This window comes from Girardinichthys multiradiatus, chromosome 17, assembly GCF_021462225.1.
Source record: "Girardinichthys multiradiatus isolate DD_20200921_A chromosome 17, DD_fGirMul_XY1, whole genome shotgun sequence".
NCBI lineage: Eukaryota > Metazoa > Chordata > Actinopteri > Cyprinodontiformes > Goodeidae > Girardinichthys > Girardinichthys multiradiatus.
The window spans coordinates 13,012,089-13,026,409 of record NC_061809.1 but is presented as its reverse complement, the minus strand read 5'-3'; the positions used below and the strand labels follow the sequence as shown (position 1 = coordinate 13,026,409).

Sequence of the window (14,321 nt, the reverse complement as noted above, 5' to 3'; positions counted from 1 at the left end):
TTTATAATGGCTAGATAGACTGTGCCGCTTTTAATACTGTGAGATCTCATCGTGCAAGGTGTTGTTACACTGCTACACCATGCACTGTCTTGCTCTGGACCCATTCTGCTCCAAAAATATAATTGATTTACCTTCTGCACATTAAGACTGTCTTCCCATAGTAAATGCTACACCACCAGATTTTCCTTTCTTTTTTTTACTTTACTTTTTACTTACTTTTTTTTTGGGGGGGAAATTCGGTTTGTTGGTGGATTTTGTTTCATCACTTTCATCACTGGGACTACTAGTTTGACTGCTAGACCACAATGCGATTAAAAAAAAGGTGTTATTTAGTTTTTTCTCCTTACTCGTCCTCGAGGGTCGTTTTACTTGTACCACTATTTCAGCATAACGTGATTTCAAGCGATGTTTCATACTGCTGCTGAAACAAAGGAGACAGTCAAATGCACCATTTTAACAGCTTTTGACCGAGAATGTGCTTGAACGTTTTCTGCAGACTGTGGTCTGTATTGTTAAGGCTGCATATGTGTTTTCTGGTTACATTTTTTGCTAAATGTGTGTACTCTTTCTTCTGAAACAAAAGTGCATAATTTGTTGTAATTGGATTCAAGAGTGCCTGAAATGCAGATGGAGGTTAGCCACACCAGCTCCTCCGCTGAAACAGAGTGGGGAGGGAATGCTTTGGAGGTAGATGAGATCAGAGGAAGGAAGTGGAGGGTGCAGTGCATTCAGAAAGCTACAGACTGATGCAGTTTCGTGTGACACTCCCACTTTAAACGGTTGCACCTGAGAGAGGAGAAGCAGATGTTTCTCAGCCTGCCTTACTTACTCTCACATCTGCTGGCAGGCACTCCCTTATCCATCTGTGCCCCTTTCATGACCCTTTCCTCCATCATTCTCAGCAGAATCTTTGTCTTCCTAAATCTCTTGGTTTGATCCCTCTTCCCATCAGCTACACTAACGAGCTTAAATTACCTGCTCCTCCCTGCATATATTTGCATTTCTTTGCCTTCTCTCCAAGAAATGTTAGAGCTTATCTGCTGAAAATCAACAGCTCACAAGATTTAGATATAATAAAATAAGATTAAAAAATGCCAGTTGTGTTCATTGAAACTGGGAGGTATGAGTCATTAATACTGTTTAGACTTCCTCAAATTATTGTCTTCTTATTAGAGGTGCATCGATTTAGATTTTTGTGGCTGATTTCTGATCTACAGTTTTTATAAGGCTTTGACCTGCTGATCCTAGTTTAAGTCAGTTAAGATTCCAATTCCAATTTCTGTTTAAGAATCAGACAAATTTAAAAGACATCCTAGAATAGCCTGTTAGTTTTTCTAACATGTTCAACTGTTGAAGTGTGGACGTAACCCTAGACAACATCGAAATAGCTGTGTGAGACCTTCAGAAAGATTTCAGCAGCCTCTGAATCTTGCACAGGATTTAAATGCAGTAATTTCAATAATAGGAAAATAAAGGTCCTTCTCAAAATATTAGTATATTGTGATAAAGTTCATTATTTTCCATAATGTCATGATGAAAATTTAACATTCATATATTTTAGATTCATTGCACACTAAATATTTCAGGTCTTTTATTGTCTTAATACGGATGATTTTGGCATACAGCTCATAAAAACCCAAAATTCCTATCTCACAAAATTAGCATATTTCATCCGACCAATAAAAGAAAAGTGTTTTTAATACAAAAAACGTCAACCTTCAAATAATCATGTACAGTTATGCACTCAATACTTGGTCGGGAATCCTTTTGCAGAAATGACTGCTTCAATGCGGCGTGGCATGGAGGCAATCAGCCTGTGGCACTGCTGAGGTCTTATGGAGGCCCAGGATGCTTCGATAGCGGCCTTTAGCTCATCCAGAGTGTTGGGTCTTGAGTCTCTCAACGTTCTCTTCACAATATCCCACAGATTCTCTATGGGGTTCAGGTCAGGGGAGTTGGCAGGCCAATTGAGCACAGTGATACCATGGTCAGTAAACCATTTACCAGTGGTTTTGGCACTGTGAGCAGGTGCCAGGTCGTGCTGAAAAATGAAATCTTCATCTCCATAAAGCGTTTCAGCAGATGGAAGCATGAAGTGCTCCACAATCTCCTGATAGCTAGCTGCATTGACCTTGCCCTTGATAAAACACATTGGACCAACACCAGCAGCTGACACGGCACCCCAGACCATCACTGACTGTGGGTACTTGACACTGGACTTCTGGCATTTTGGCATTTCCTTCTCCCCAGTCTTCCTCCAGACTCTGGCACCTTGATTTCCAAATGACATGCAGAATTTGCTTTCATCCGAAAAAAGTACTTTGGACCACTGAGCAACAGTCTAGTGCTGCTTCTCTGTAGCCCAGGTCAGGCGCTTCTGCCGCTGTTTCTGGTTCAAAAGTGGCTTGACCTGGGGAATGCGGCACCTGTAGCCCATTTCCTGCACATGCCTGTGCACGGTGGCTCTGGATGTTTCTACTCCAGACTCTGTCCACTGCTTCCGTAGGTCCCCCAAGGTCTGGAATCGGCCCTTCTCCACAATCTTCCTCAGGGTCCGGTCACCTCTTCTCGTTGTGCAGCGTTTTCTGCCACACTTTTTCCTTCCTACAGACTTCCCACTGAGGTGCCTTGATACAGCACTCTGGGAACAGCCTATTCGTTCAGAAATTTCTTTCTGTGTCTTACCCTCTTGCTTGAGGGTGTCAATAGTGGCCTTCTGGACAGCAGTCAGGTCGGCAGTCTTACCCATGATTGTGGTTTTGAGTGATGAACGAGGATGGGAGTTTTAAAGGCCTCAGGAATCTTTTGCAGGTGTTTAGAGTTAACTCGTTGATTCAGATGATTAGGTTCATAGCTCGTTTAGAGACCCTTTTAATGATATGCTAATTTTGTGAGATAGGAATTTTGGGTTTTCATGAGCTGTATGCCAAAATCATCCATATTAAGACAATAAAAGACCTGAAATATTTCAGTTAGTGTGCAATGAATCTAAAATATATGAATGTTAAATTTTCATCATGACATTATGGAAAATAATGAACTTTATCACAATATGCTAATATTTTGAGAAGGACCTGTATTTTACAGGGGACGATAAAGAACTGTCGGCAGGTTCACCCTGAAAGCAGATTGCACTATGCTAAAAGATGTCTCCAAAAGCCTGAAATGTCATAATGGGACCTACATAGACTTTCTGCTGTTGTGAAAGTACTTACTCCTAAAATTAGAAATATACTTCACAGTTTATATCAATGGGAGGTGGTCAAGCAGGAAACCTTTGTCTGTCTGTGAAAACGTGAAGCCCACACTGAAGTTTGCCTGAGGGAACATAGAAACTGATTCAATTATTTAGACACCAAACAGTCATATGAAGCATACAACTGGAAATGTCGTGGTTTAGGGACACTTCACAGCAGCTGGACCTGGCCAGCTTACCATTATATAATTCACTGTGTTCTACCAGGATGTTTGAGGAAAATATGAGACCATTTATAGACAAATTAAAACAGGGGGGAAACTGGACCCTGCAAAACAATAATGACCCTAAACATCTTGTACTGGTTGTGAATAAAAGAAAAGTTGTGAGCATGTACAGATGTCCTTTTTAAATGGCTTCAAACACCTTTTGTGTTTCCTCTGACCTCAGTGTCAAACTCATATATAATGTTTAAAATGACTTGCTCTGAATGAACTTCCCTCTGTAACACTGCGCGTACTGAAGAGTGTTGTGATGAACCAGTTGCGCTTAGGTTTGGTGGCTTCAGTGATCGGACAGACATTGTGTTTTTATTTTTTATTTACTGCTGGCCGACCAGAGGTTAGGGTTGATTAGCAATAGCTGACATTTTACCTGAAAACGTTCCCACGGTAAATCCTGGTTTCGTTTAGCTTACAAAGAAAGCAAACTGTAATTTACATGACAGGTTAATTGAATTAAAAAATCCTCTAACAGCTTCCTGATCCCTGCTGAAGAAAAGCTGCCATCACCATGTTCCATGGTTTAGATGTGTGTTCAGGGTAATGTACAGACTTGAGTTTACTCCACACATCAATTTGGTATGGTCTCATCCAACCAGAATACCTTCCTGCCACATGTTTGTTGTGTTACCTACATGGCTTTTAGATGACACAAATATTTTAAAATGCTTTCCATTAAAAAAAACAAAAAAATAAAAAGCCTGCAACCATAACTGCTAAACATATGAAGCATTTCTTGTGTGGAGAAGTTAGAACATCTTTAAATTCAGTTAACCTTTTCGATTGACTCATGCTGCCCATGTCACCTTCTGAAAGTCTGTGCAGCAGACAACAGTGAAAAAACCAAATAATTATTGTTTTAAAAAAATAGAATTTGCCACAGTGTTACAGTTAGTTTCACAGTTTTGAAGCCTGAAAATTAGTATTCTTGAGTTCACCATTTTAGATTTTCCAAAGCAGACTTGACGTACAAGAAATCGATCTGACTGAAGAAAACTGCTTTGAAAAACTTCTATAGTAAAAAACACCCCACAGAAAATGTCTTGCTAATTTATCTATTTTACTGTAAATTGTGCAACAGCTTGAAAAAATAAAAACTGTCACAGTAGATTGGAAATTATAAAATGTCACAATAAACCCAAAACAAACAGCATTTAGCCACGATATGCTCAAACAGGAGTAGAAATGTTTTCCTGCTCTGGCTTCAGGCTGCATTTAGGTGAAATCTGACCTGATTTGTCTACTACCCAACCCAGATGTAGGATGGACTTTTGATGTCATAGCTCAACTACCTTTCTTTTAGCTGCAGACAGATAAAATGGCACAATAGGAAGCAGGGTGAAGTTTAATAGTTATTTTAAAATTTATTTTAATAAATCTGAGGAATTTACTTCCCTTATTTTTACAATATAGTTATTATAACTAACATTAATGCTATCATAACCCAATGACAACTCGTGGAAGACTGATAAAATTGCCCATTTATTCAGGGGAGGTAAGTCCTCCTGAGAAGATTATCATAATTATCTAATCTCACCTTTGGCATTGGTGGGTTATCTAATGTGTACACTCATCTGGCTTTGACACACACATCTGCATACAAAAACCTCAGACAGATTACTAGCAGAGAATGAGGTGAGGTTTTAGTGCTCTGACCTATATTTCTGCCCAATCCGTGTCATTTATGATATTTTTTGCTTACGCTGGCCAGCAGGACAGCTTGTGGTAGTCCTTTTTTCTCTTTGTACCTGATGAACTGGGCAGACCTGGCATTACCTCAGTAGTTGTAGTAGTAGTTGCAGTGTACCACAAGCCATATAATGGACACAGGAAGAAGGTGCTGTGGTCAGATGAAAAGAAATGGAACTTATTTGGCCTATGTACAAAGAGACAGAAAACTAACATTGCACCCTTAACCACACCAATACTACTGAAATATGGTGGTGGCAGCTTCTCAACAGGGTTAGGGCAGCTGGTGAGAGTTGATGGCAAGAGCTAAATATGGGGAGATCCTGGTGGAAAATCTGTTAAATGCTGCGAGACTTGAGACTGGGGCAAAGGTTCACCTTTCAGCTGGACCAGGAGATTCTGGGGCATGAAACATAAAAAATTCCGTTTTAATATTTGTATCTATTAAAAAAACAATGAAATCTGCATATTTCTCTACGTCACAATTAGGCACTACTTTCTGTTGGTCTGTCACATAAAATACATTGAGGTATCTAGTTTTATCGTGACAAAACGAGTAAAAGTGGGTAAGAATACTTTTGCAAGGCATTGTAAATACTTTCATTAATTATGTATCTACATACTGGTACTTCATGCTTCTATTTATTTTCATTTAATGCAATAGATTTTATATTTGCTACCCGATCCAGAGGCAGTGTTGTCATATCACTAAGGCCTGAGCTGCACTTTCAGTCATGCAGTCATTTCAAAAAGAGTAATAACATTGCCCGCACGGCTCAGCTTTGAAAGCAGCTTGCTCCAGCAGTGTGATTTAAGCGAAAGGTTTATTGTTGTCAGGGAACAGTTTTGTGACAGTGGCTGGGTTGCTATCTCCCTGCACACAATGGCAGAGAGAGGAAACTGGCGGCCGGCAATGGAGAGGACTAAATGAAAGCCGTTTCTCCTGGGTGATTCTGCATGCCCTGGTTTTTGTCCGAGCTGCCTATCAGAGCTCTGCGTCTGGTGTCTGTGTGTTTTTTGTTGCTTTGTGCGTAACCGTCTGCCAAGTTGAGTGCTGGTTGAGTAGGCCTTTGCTGCTTTCAGGCGCCAGCATGCTCTCTCTTCCCCTTCTGCCGACCTCTGCAGGTTGTGCCTCTTTTGAAATGCATGATTCCACTTCCCATCATTCCAAGGCTCAACGTTTTTTGCTGATGCACACTTACAGACCGTATCTTTTCCTTGCTCACACTGAAACTGTCAGGTACCCCTTTATCTGTCAAGCCACATTGATTTTGCTTCTTGGTGTTTTGGATTTTCCATCTTTAGAAATCTCTGGCTGTGGACATGTGCGGACATTAGCAGCTACTTTTCACGCTACTGCATAGAAAGAGGGATGCCTGAAGCCTCTGAGTTGGAACATGCTGTGAGCGGACTTGGCATCAAGAAAACATAACTGAGCTAGCTTTGGTCTGAGTAGGAATGTTTTAGTCACATTGCTGGAATAAAAAAATTCACTTTTGGTTTTGGCAAAGGAAGGTTCTAGTCGATTTATGCTTTTAATCAGTGTACCAGACGGGAGATTGAGCAGAATGAGGGAGCAAAGAGGTATGTTGATGTGTAATTTTAATCTCTAGCATGTTTAATTATTTTAATGTTCACAATTTAATAAGTCTTAAAGTTCCTCAGCAATCTGTCTGAGGGATGAAACCTTTTCCTTCCCGTTGAGTAATTTATTGTTACATATTAAACAAAGAATGAGGTGTCGTCTGTGTATTTCTGAGGATTATTAGTTTACTTTAATCCAGCCCTAAATGTAACACTTCAAATAAAGGTTCTAAGAAGAATCAATGAGAGCTTGTAGCTAGTTGAATTAAATCTATTGTTTATCTACTAATATCTATTCACCACTGATTAACTAAACAAAAGAAACACACAACACTAAAAAAGACTACAAGCAAAAACACTACACTTGTACACTAATCTGTAAACCACTTGTTAATAATAATGATTAAAGTATTAAAGCTAATTTAAGATCTAAAATTTATCAAGAACTTTAAAGTCTCTGAGGCCCAAATTAATGACTTCTCTGAATTTCTAAAATTCTAAAATGTTTAATATTTTACTGTGTGCAGCGGTGTTTTTAACAATTCATTCATGGGATGAATTGTTAAAAATGAATGAATAAATGAATTTTTTTAACAATAAAGCTGATAACAGATGTAAATTACCCTTACTAGTAACCTTAATAAAGAGGTGTGTGTGTGTATGTGGTCATATATGTCTAACCTTGTATGGATCAATCCCTGATAGAACACTAAAATTGTGTGGACATTCTGCCTGGTCTACACAAGGGGAATTGGGTTATGTGGGTCAATGGTTAGGTTTAAGACAAATGCATGAATTGAGTTTAGGGTAAGGGTCAGGGTCAGGGTTAGGTTTTAGCAATGAACAGAAGTCATAGCAAGACTCTGAGTGTGTGCACATTTAGGTGACTTGTAATTTAACTGGACAAGAATAGACTTACCTTCTCATTTGGAGGATTAGGCTCTTTCTCCACTTTATAATCAATTTGTTAACCTTATTTTGTGCAGTTCATAATGCACGCATATTTTCCCACACACAAATGAAACATTCTTGGTCTTTGCATTTGGCACCAACAAAGGCCATTGGAGCTGCACCAGTTTCTGTGTTGTCAAATTTGCATATTAATGACATAAATGGTGTATAATTAACACGTGGGAGTGGATTTTGCATGTGGCTCATTGTGGGATCAGTCATAGACAATAAAGGGTTTGGCTAATTAGGTAAAAAGGAACATAAAGGCGTGTTTAGTGAAACAATTTTCATTAGATGTATTACATAACATGAGAAAAAGCTGTTGGCTCACAAATCAGCAACTTCTTGTTTCTTTTCCCTTTGCTTTAGTCATGAAGTAGCAGAACGTCATGCTTTGATCACGTCCTGCTTTTGTGAAGTCAGGTCTGTCTTTTTAGGCCAATTTTCAACGAAGGCTTAGTTTATCCTCCCAGCTGGAATCTATGGCGAAGTGTCTTCTCCTAAGCAGCTTAGATGAGGCAATGAGGAAACCGGACGTGACGGGCCTTGACTCCAAGTGGCTTGCACTAATTTTTGCTTGATCTGAAGTCCATCCATCCATCCATGCATCCATGCATCCATTGCCTTCCGCTTATCCGGGGTCGGGTTGCGGAAGCAGCAGCCTAAGCAGAGTGACCCAGACACCCCTCTCCCCAGCCACTTGGGCCAGCTCGTATAGGGGAATCCCAAGGCATTCCCAGGCCAGCCATGAAACATAGTCCCTTCAGCACGTCCTGGGTCTTCCTCTGGGCCTACTCCCGGTGGGACGTGCCCGGAACACCTCACCAGGGAGGTGTCCAAGAGGCATCCTAACCAGATGCCCGAGCCACCTCAACTGGCTCCTTTTGACGTGGCGAAGCAGCGGCTCTACTCTGAGATCAAAAATCTAGACTTATGGAAAAACTTGTAACTAGTAACGGAAAACAAGGAATTTCTATGATGGACCAATGCAAAGTAGTCCACATTTGTTAAAATGTTTGAAATCACTTCACAAGTGGAAATATGGTGTTCATTACCCCTTCCCAAATTAATACCTTTACAATTATAGTTTTTTCAGTTATAGCTGCAAGTCTTTTGGGGTGTGACTATGGGTTTGGTACATCTAGATCATGAAATTGTTATTCTTATTCTTCCTGTAAACAATGATTTTCTTCAATAGAGACAGGGAGGTTAGGTGCAGTGTTAGCAGTGTTTGGTTATAAGATGTTATTTCAAGCATTGAACATTTTACAAGTCACTGGTGGCAGTGTCATGAGCCTAAGATTTTTTGCCCTAACCTGTCTGCTGTCTCATTGGGTCTTCATCATGCTGTTTGTTATCTAATGTCCTCTAACAAACCTGTGGCTGTGGATAATCTAACGGATGCTTAACTGACCATTTTTATAGAACTTTTCAAGAACCAGCTCTAGCGCCAGAACAGCTTTGGTGGAAAACAAATTGAAGCGCTACTATAAAACTCTTGATTTCAAAATTGCTCTTTTCAATTTGACAGGATTTAGCTAACAGTGGAGAAATGAAAATTGGATTTTTTTATGTATGTATTCAAGGTGGAAGGGTATTTTATGGATTATCATCTCCATGAGAGCTCAGATTTTCAAAGCACTGACCTCAGCTGTTGTGATGGTGATAAGTGCTGCCCTGCAAGTACTGTCAAGACCCATTGACACACCGCATCAGCATCAAGCTACTGAGCTCCCCACCAGAGACTCTATCACCAATTCTATTTCAGGTATTATTGCCTTGTTTCTCATTCGTGACCATTCCCTTTGTGGCCAAACTTGACAGCGACCACATTCTTTGATTGTGTTTTGGTTATTCATGAGCACATGGCTGTTCCAGGCTGCTGCTTGTTTCCTGTAATGTTTATTTCGGTCAAGAATAGCACTGTCGTCACCATTGCCCACTGGACCAGCATCAGATAGCATCAGAGTGTGTTGTTGTGTGTCAGGATGGATAACCGTTATCCTTGCTGTGGCCGCAGTGCTGATGATTGTGAGCCATCTGGAAAGCAACAGCAGTCCAACCAGTTCAACAAACAAACAGTGTTTGAATGTTGATGTCATATTTTAGCATAAGCAGGTCTCTTTTGGTTTACTTTGTTGCACACATGCCCCAGTGATCCCAACTCTGATGTGATATTTTTGTGATGGTGTACACTTTTGTCTGGTTACATTTCTTCCGCTGCTTTGCCTTTTTTTTCCCTTACTCTGCAGCTATTGTGTGGTCAGAATGCTTTGAATATTATCCGTCTCACTGTTTGTGCTCACTGTTTTTCTTCTTCAGCATCATTGTGCACAATGCACAACTTCCCACTGTTCTGGATCCACAACTTGATGTACAGTCAGGTTAGCTGAAAGACAGTCGGACTGATGACAGGCAGCTGGGTGGTAGCAGACAGATAGCAGCTGGCTCGTGGATCGAAAGTAACCAAGCTTTCATTTTACAGCAGGAAAAAGAATTACAGTCAAAGCTGAATAATTGAGTATGGTGAAGCTGAGGTGGTAACTTGGGGAATTCATACATTTGTGCAGAAGTGAATGTGTTTGCCCTGACTGGCCCTCATGTAAATTTGTGAGTGACAGGGCTTTGAATAAATTACAAAAGGTAGGCTTGTTTCTTTGCATGTGTGCACATGTCTTGGAGGGAATTGCAAAGGATGTGCATGTGACAAACCCTTTTTATAGATGGTTTCTGCAAATCTGGGGATAACAAGAAGCCAGTGATCCCTCAGCATTGGATGCAAAGGAGACAGACACGTTCAGGAATAACAGATCAGAGAAGCATGTTACTGTTCTACTGACATGTACAGGAATATAACCCTTGAATTTAAATGTGATTGTAAACTTTATTTCAGTAAGTCAATTTAAAAAGTGACACCCAGGTATTATTTGTTACCAACAGGGGGGCACATTTCAAGAAATTATTTTTGCTAATTTGGATGCTTATGGGTTACAGCCACAGAAAAACTGAAATTCTGTTTCTCAGACTACAATAATATGACATGGCACCAATAAAAGTGGATTTCTAATACAGAAATCTTATGTTAAGGCCAACACTATCATGGGGAAAAAGGTTAAAAAAAAGGCTAAAAAACCTGGCAGTTTCCAGTGTGCTTTATTCAAGCATTTTAATGGAAAGTTGAGTGGGAGGAAAAAGTTTGGAAGTAAAAGATGAGTTAAGTTTTAAAGTTTCTGAAAATGTTTTTTAGGTTTTCATTAGCTGTAAGCAATATTAAAGATTAGTAGAAATAAATGCTTAAAATATATCACTGCGTGCAAAGAATATTATTAAACAAACTAAATTAAGTTTGAGATGTGCCATATTCCTACCTCAAATATAAATATTTAAAAGTTACAATTAATAAATGATTCCCTAAATCTCCCATCATGCATCGTTCTGGTACAATAAATGAGCTCTGCATGATAAAACTCTCTTTAACTCTTGAGCTTTGGCAGGATTGCTGCTGCATAGTGGGAACTCTTGTGCATTTCTAACCCAGATCCCACTTCTGTTGCATGTGTGTGTCCATGTGTGAATGGCTTCCTGTGTATCCATTTGTGCCAGCATACATTGCAGTTTGAATGGGGCACTTGTGTGAATTTGCTGCCTGTGTAGTTGCCAGGACAGTTAATGCGTTGATGGGTTTGTTTGAGGGTAAGGGTCCTGTGATATCCCCATGTAAACACTGAGCCCTGGCTAATTCACCTTGGACAAGTCACATCTCTGACTTCAGATGATTGTTGAAGAGCTGGCAAATGACACTCTCAAAGACTGTTAAGACTTCTCATCCCATACTGTATAGTTTTGTAACTACATTTACATTTGTTGAAGATGCTAAATGTTACATTTTTCCTCAGGTACTTGAAAACTTCAAGAATGCAGTACATTTTTTCCAAAATGCGTTTTAAAGATTTTTTAGAAAGTACATAATCACTTTGTTAAAATATCTATAATTTCATGTAAAGAACATTAAGTAATTACATATTTTTCCCATCTCGTTTAAAGGGCAAACACAACGATGCTACACTTGAACCTTTTTGAAATCAGTCACTGTAACAACAGCTGACCTTAGAGGTCAATGCAATTTTTATGCTTGGTTGCATATGATATGCGGAAAAATACCACAGTATCACAGCATTTAAAATTGAAAACCAAAATGAATTACATGATGTAATTCCTTTAATTTTAATAAAAAAAACAATATAAAATTATATTGCTCGTAAAGTGATATTATTACAAATAGCATGTGTCTCTAAGACAAACCCTAGATCAAGCAACAGCTGTAGTTAATTCTGAAGTAAATGTCCTCCTTTAGAGTATTTAAAGTTATGCTTATTATAAAGTTGCACAAGTATTACAAGCTGATATAAGCCAGTTAATTGGTCACCCGTCTGCTCAGGAGTTTGGCCTGCAGTGGGTGGCTGAACAGAAATGTCACCCCTAGCTGGCCCACTGTAGTTTCATAGCAACTTTAGCTTTATAATAGAGATGATGGTGCTCATTTAACCTCCACATCATGAAAAATGTTCTTACTGCCAGTCCTTTAAGTGAAGTAAAAGTGTAGTAACCTGTCGGTCAGCGAACTGGCAGTGCACAGTAACAGGTGGGGGAGGGGGAGTGTTGTTCTGCTCTATGGTCCAATAAACTCCGGTCACTCACATGAACAGCATAACATCTCATTATTTAGATACAGAAAAATAAAGATCACCATCAGCTAAATTTTGTCCTCACTTTTAAGTTCTTATACTTGTGTTGTCCTAAAACAGGGAGTTTAACAATCAAAAAGTAGTTGGTTAATTAGTCAGGCTATCTGCTCAGGTTGTAGCTTGCTAACGGTAGTTTTAAAATAGCCTTGTCTAATAGAAATGACAAGAGGTTCCTCATTAGTTTAGACTCCATTACTGTCCATGATTTTCATGAGAAAAAAAAAACAAATATGTGAATTAAACTTCTTCTTGTCTTGGAAAAAAAAGGGGTCTTCTGTCAGCTAGCTAACCAATAGTGCTCTGGAACAAGTGGGAGAAGGACAGTGCTCTATTAAGCTGTGCTCAATACATGCAGAGAAACTTCTAGTCAGTCCGCACCTTTTTCCATTGAAAAGACTTTAAAGCAAAGGACGAGTTTGATGGATCCTTTAATTCTTAGCTTTGAGACCGTAACTTTTTAAAACCTTAACAGTACTTGATACCAGTAACCAGTCTATGCCTCTTGAGGTTATATTTGTAGATTTCTCAAAATAATCTTGCTAAGAAGTCATGGTATTTTTTACTATTTGCTTGTACTGGCTTACAGCAGTTAGAATTGTTGCTTCGTGGTTGAGTCAAAAACAGACTGCTTTAAAAACTTTCATGACAAAAAATGATTTATGATTCCTACGTAATTAGGAATGACTGACCCTTTTAGTTTTAGCAATATAACTGTCCTTGCAAATTTGCAGTACATGTAAGTTATGTTCAGTTTCTGCTTGGATAAAACTTCAAATTCCAAAAATATTTGAAAAGTTTTCACTGTTTTTCTTTTGGTATTATTGTGTTTAGTTGGAATAGAAATTAAGGATCTCACTTATTTTTTAATTACACCTGGCTTACATATTTATTTAGTTTTCATTTTGTGGTTGTGATTTGTCTTTTGCCCAGCTCTGCACAGTCAAAGCATTGCCCTGACTCAAATTTGCTCATGTGGGTGTTTTAAACCTCTTCCTTTGCAGTGCTGGCCAGTTTTCGAGGAACCGTCCAGCATGGCCTCCCACTGGAAATCGGAGATACAGTGCAGATTCTGGAGAAATGTGAAGGTAAGCTCCACACAGTGACATACAAAGAGCTGTTTACTCAGAGTGAAAAAATATTAGAAATGAAACAGAATACTAAATGTAAGGAAATAATTTGCTTCCACTTGAGTGGAGTCATAAAAACATGCACATCCCCTCAGTTTCTCATTGGCAAGATATATTAAGGATGCAATAGCTTCTATTTTTATAATTTACCCTGTTAAAACCCCCACAAATATGTAAAAAAGTATATGAAGACTACAGAATTAAGAGATTTATAAAGTAGAGATTTAGAACTTAACCCTTTTTGACATTGATGTTGAACACAGTGGAGACCTTACTTCTTTTCACATCCCTTGAACTTTTCCACATTGTTTCAAATCAGAAACCTCAGTGTATTTTAAAATGTATTGCTTTGACAGATCAACACAAAGTAGCAAATAATAGTAAAGTGGAAGGAACATTTCATATGGCTTAAATATTATGAGTTAAAAACCTGAAAAATGGGGTGTGCATTTGTATTTCTCTGTTACCCCTAAATTAAATCAAGGGCAACCTTCAGATGTCACCTAATTTGTGATTAAAGGTTATTGTGCAGGAAGAGGGAAGCTCCTTGGAGCTGAAGTGACACAATGTGAAAAGTTCCAAGGTTATGAATGCTTTTGCAGATAAACATTATGATACAATATCTGCAGAAAAGTGAGCAGCATCCTTATGCACAATGAATGCCTGCAGAAATTTATGGTGACTTCATTTCCCTGAAGCACAGGCTTTTTCCCAGCACCCTGAGCCTGTTTTTTCTCTTCTACTCACT

The 14,321-nt window shown here is 39.0% G+C and overlaps 1 protein-coding gene across 5 annotated transcripts in view; it reads left to right on the top strand.

Annotated features, from left to right (window-relative positions):
* Positions 1 to 14,321, top strand: part of dock4b (dedicator of cytokinesis 4b) — a 160,538-nt gene that overhangs the window by 33,104 nt on the left and 113,113 nt on the right. For all 5 annotated transcript variants that reach the window (XM_047389718.1, XM_047389717.1, XM_047389716.1 and 2 more), the window contains exon 2: positions 13,448 to 13,531. In XM_047389718.1, coding sequence (XP_047245674.1) covers positions 13,448 to 13,531 — 84 coding nt within the window. The remainder of the gene's footprint in view (positions 1 to 13,447; positions 13,532 to 14,321) is intronic.